Source organism: Penaeus japonicus, unplaced genomic scaffold, assembly GCF_977035675.1.
Source record: "Penaeus japonicus unplaced genomic scaffold, GWHDUDI00000001_assembly GWHDUDI00000002, whole genome shotgun sequence".
Lineage (NCBI taxonomy): Eukaryota > Metazoa > Arthropoda > Malacostraca > Decapoda > Penaeidae > Penaeus > Penaeus japonicus.
Window position 1 is genome coordinate 13390012 of NW_028234404.1, and position 4299 is coordinate 13394310.

Below are 4299 nucleotides of genomic sequence, written 5' to 3' on the forward strand. Positions count from 1 at the left end.
ACGTATTTTTTTGTTATTAATATTATTTTTCATTTATTTATATATTTATTTACTTATGTATTTATTTCATTTATTCATTTATGTATAAAAAGGGACATTTAATGAAGACGATATTCAAAAAATGATTTGTGCGTAATTATTCAACTAACTGTGGGGACTTGAGGAGGACTGAGGGGCTTGAGATATATATATTCATGTCGTTTTGTCGGAATATTTATATATATATATATATATATATATATATATATATATATATATATATATATATATATATATATATATATATTGTAGAGGGTTTTCTTATTCTCCAATAAAGTCTCGTGTCATTGATGTATGTCTTATAAATATATAAATAGTCTAGTGTATGTCTGTGTGAGAGTGAGAACGTGTAAGTGTAACCATTTGACTATTAGTGTACGTGTGTGTCTGCATGTGTACGTGTAGGATTGTATGTGTATCGGCATATTTGTGGGTGCGCATGTATAAAGAGAAATCACACACGCGCACGCACACATACACACGTAGGTACAGAGAGTGAACCAAAAGGGGGAGGGTGGAGGGAGAGGGGGGGTGGAGGGAGAGGGGGGGAGGGATGGAGGAGGGAGGCAGGAGTTGAGAAAGGACAGTCCCCACGTTCGCCACAGCTCCGGCTCGTCACCAACTTTGCTCCGCCGTGACAGTCTCTTGTCTTGGCGGTATTAAGAGCTACCCAGGGGGGGGGACAGTCGTGATGCAGGGGAAGGAAGAGAGAGAGAGAGAGAGAGAGAGAGAGAGAGAGAGAGAGAGAGAGAGAGAGAGAGAGAGAGAGAGAGAGAGAGAGAGAGAGAGAGAGAGAGAGAGAGAGAGAAGCGAGGACAGTTTACCCGAGGGAGAATCGGTCTACTTATGAAGGAAAGGGAGAGAGAGAGAGAAAGGGAGAAAGAGTGAGAACGAGAGAAAGAGAGAGAGAGTGAGAAAAGGCAATCAGTTCGAGGACTCTTTTTTTTCAATATTCTCTTATTTCCGGACGTAAAATTCACGTAGAAAAATATAAATAAAAGTCGACAGCTACAGATCACAATAATCAACATAAATCACAATCTAACATCACATGGCATTCCAAATATTAGAAAACAACAAGTGAGGAGCACAGCCTGATCAGTGACGTCACAGCCTGATCAAGTGACGTCACAGCCTGACCAGCGGCGCCACAGACGGAATGATCTATGGCGCCAGATCCTGATCGCTGACGTCATAACCTGATCAGAGACGCCATAGCCTGATCAGTGACGTCACAGCCTGATCAGTGACGTCACAGCTTGATCAGTGACGCCACATTCTGATCAGCAAACGTCACTGTCTGATCATCGACGCCGCTGCTCGGTCAGAGTTGTCACAGTCAGCCACACCAACGTTACCAGCAGTGACATCGCCGACAGCTAGAGACGTCATGGTCTCAACAATGACGCCAAAGCCCGTAACATCCGTGGGAGGACTGTTGGCATGACCACAAGCTCCGGGAATGGTGGCACTGGCACTGTACAAGGTCAGGTATGGCACGGCAAAATTTGACACTGATGATGGCACAGGGACACAAGACGCCAGTGCTAGGCTGCGCAAGGCGATGCTCAGTTATGAGACCAAAATAAAGAACTGACTTAGTGGCGTAGATCATGACACTGCTGCGCGACCTATCTTTGATACACTGCACCAGTCACTGCCACACTTCTGAGGTCACGGCCGCACACACTGCAGAGGTCACGGCCGGTCACTGCCACACTTCAACATATAAAAATATTGGTGATGGCGAGGCCTTATCACAGGTTCCCGCCCGGCGGTGGCGCGGCGCCCCCGAGGTTACCGTAGTTATGGGTTAATGGTAAGAGTTAATAATGGGCGCGGTGAGAGAGAAGAGGCCGCCGCTGCCGTCTGCCGCCCAGCGCAGGGAATCGCAGTGTCTAGCCCCGCCCATAAAGCTTAGTTAAAGCTTGTAAAAAAATGTCTTAATGGAGTAGGAGAGCTTAGAAGGAGCTCCGAGGCCAGCGGGGGATTTACACCGTCGTCACCACCACCCCGCCGGTGCCGACCACTCCCGACGACACCAGCTGCTGTTGGTGCTGCCCAGTCTGCTGCTGCTGCTGCTGTTGCTGGCCGGGGGCCTGCTGTAGGTGGGCTTGGGGCTGCTGCTGCTGCTGCTGCGTGCTGGTGCCCGCCGCAGAGAGGGAGACTCCGCTCGTGGTCGTGGCCGGGGCGCTCGGGGCCGTCGCGCTCGGGGAGCTGCCACTAACCTTTTTGAGCTTCTGTTTAAGGTGAACTTTCGCGTGTCTTTTCTTCTCGTCGGACCGCGCGAACTTTCTGGAACAGACATCACAAGAGAAGGGCTTCTCGCCGGTGTGCGTGCGAATGTGCGTGGTGAGGTGGTCCGAGCGCGAGAACGACCGCATGCAGATCCGACACTGGAAGGGCTTCTGGCCGGTGTGGATTCTGATGTGCCGCGTCAGCTCGTCCGACCGGGAAAACCGTCTGTCGCAGTTCTCGACGGGGCACGCGTAAGGGCGCTCGTGCACCGGCGTTTTGCTCGGTCTGTTGGGGTACTTCCGGGGTTTGACCGGGAGCAGCTTGAGGGGCAGCGGGCTCTGTTGGTACACCTGGGAAAGGATTTCATGTCCTTTACTCGTGGACTGGTTGTACTCGGCCAGATTGGCGGAGTCCTGGTACAGCGGCTCCTGCTTGGGCACAACCACTCCCGACACGCCAGAAGGACCCGCCACTGGCTCCCCAAGGCCGCTCGTCACGCCGTAGGTCACCTCCGCGGTGAAGCCCGGGTACTGGAACTTGTTGCCGACGCCCCCCACATTGCTCACCATGCCTCGGCTGAAGTGGACCTGCGCCACTCCCGCCTGGCCCACGTTGGCCAACTGTTGCTGCTGCTGTTGCTGCTGCTGTTGTTGTTGTTGTTGTTGCTGCTGCTGTTGTTGTTGCTGCTGTTGTTGCTGTTGTTGTTGCTGCTGCTGCTGTTGTTGTTGCTGCTGCTGCTGTGGTTGTTGCTGAGGTTGCTGTGGTTGTGGTTGCTGTTGCTGAGGTTGCTGTTGTTGTGGTTGCTGTTGCTGTTGCGGCGTGGATGGGATAGGTAGCTGCGGCTGCTGCTGTAGCTGCGCGCCGGTGAGGGAGGAGGTGGTGACGACGGAGGCCGAGGAGGGCGTGGAGTAGGTGGGAGGCTGTTTGAGCGCGCCGGCTTGCGTGTCGAAGGGCAGGAGGAGGTCTGTGGTGGAGAGCGTGAGGGCCGGCAGGCGGTCGTCGTAGCCGCCGGCGGGGAAGCCCCCAGACACTGAGGCGGCAGGGTCCGGCAGCACCTGCTGGCTGCCGCCCGCGGGCTGGTGCAGGAACCCGAGGAAGGGGGAGTTGGGGAAGATCCAGGCGTTCAGCGCGGTGGGTGACGGCGTGGTGACCTGAGGGCCCGCCAGGGAGGCTGCGGGCGGCGCCGTGGTGAAGGAGCCGCGGTACTGCAGCTTCTGACTGTCGCTGCTCTGAGCGCCGCCACCTGCCGCAGCCGCTGCCTGATGCGGGAACATGGCGGCGTCAGGGGAGCCGCAGGGGCTGCCCGCCACCCCAGGGGAGGCAGCGTTGGGGCTCCCGGCCACCTCCTGCACCTCCTGCTTCACAGCCTCCTGCTGTAATGGCGTTGAGGTCGGGGTCGGGTGGAGGTGCTGGGGGTCCTGGGGCTGGCTGGGGTGCAGGGAGGCAGGGGACGCGGGGTCCCCCTCGCTGGCAGGGCTGTGCTGTTCCTCCGCGCTCCCCACCGAGGCTGCAAGGAAAGAAAGAATGGTCAGGCAACGTGGTCACACGCTAAAGATCATGCAAAGTGACACTGGACTAGAAAAGAGGCAAAAGAAGCCGTTCAGACGAGGTGCCCGGCACTCACAGTTAGCTGCAAAATGTCAACACAGAAATATTCATGATAGCACCATCTTGGCACGTAAAACTATAAACAGTGTGAGCGACACAATAGGAAGGGAAGTCACAGTAAATGTGGCGGAAGGACAAGTGGGGGATGGAGAGGGAGGGGGGGGAGTAGAAGGGGCAAAGCAGGGTCACTTCATGAATGAGACTGTCAGCCTGCACGCCTGCCTGCCTGTATATCTTTGCCTGTCTGTCTGACAGAGCTAAGGAGTAGTCCGTCTCCTGTCCTTTTTTGATGAGCTGTAACAACCTACACTAGCTTCATTTCCTAAGCGGGCCATGTGTTTTGTTTATATTCAAGATCCCCTTAATTCATTAATGTCGATGATGAGGTGAGCGCGGCGGCTCGGCGGGGCATGA

The 4299-nt window shown here is 54.5% G+C and overlaps 1 protein-coding gene across 5 annotated transcripts in view; it reads right to left on the reverse strand.

Moving 5' to 3' along the window:
* Positions 1-759: 759 nt before the first annotated feature.
* The window catches only part of LOC122259008 (uncharacterized), a 100345-nt gene continuing 96805 nt past the window's right edge, over positions 760-4299 (reverse strand). For all 5 annotated transcript variants that reach the window (XM_086547715.1, XM_086547710.1, XM_043025445.2 and 2 more), the window contains exon 2: positions 760-3784. In XM_086547715.1, the coding sequence (XP_086403841.1) occupies positions 2031-3784 (1754 nt within the window). In that variant the 3' untranslated portion in view covers positions 760-2030. The remainder of the gene's footprint in view (positions 3785-4299) is intronic.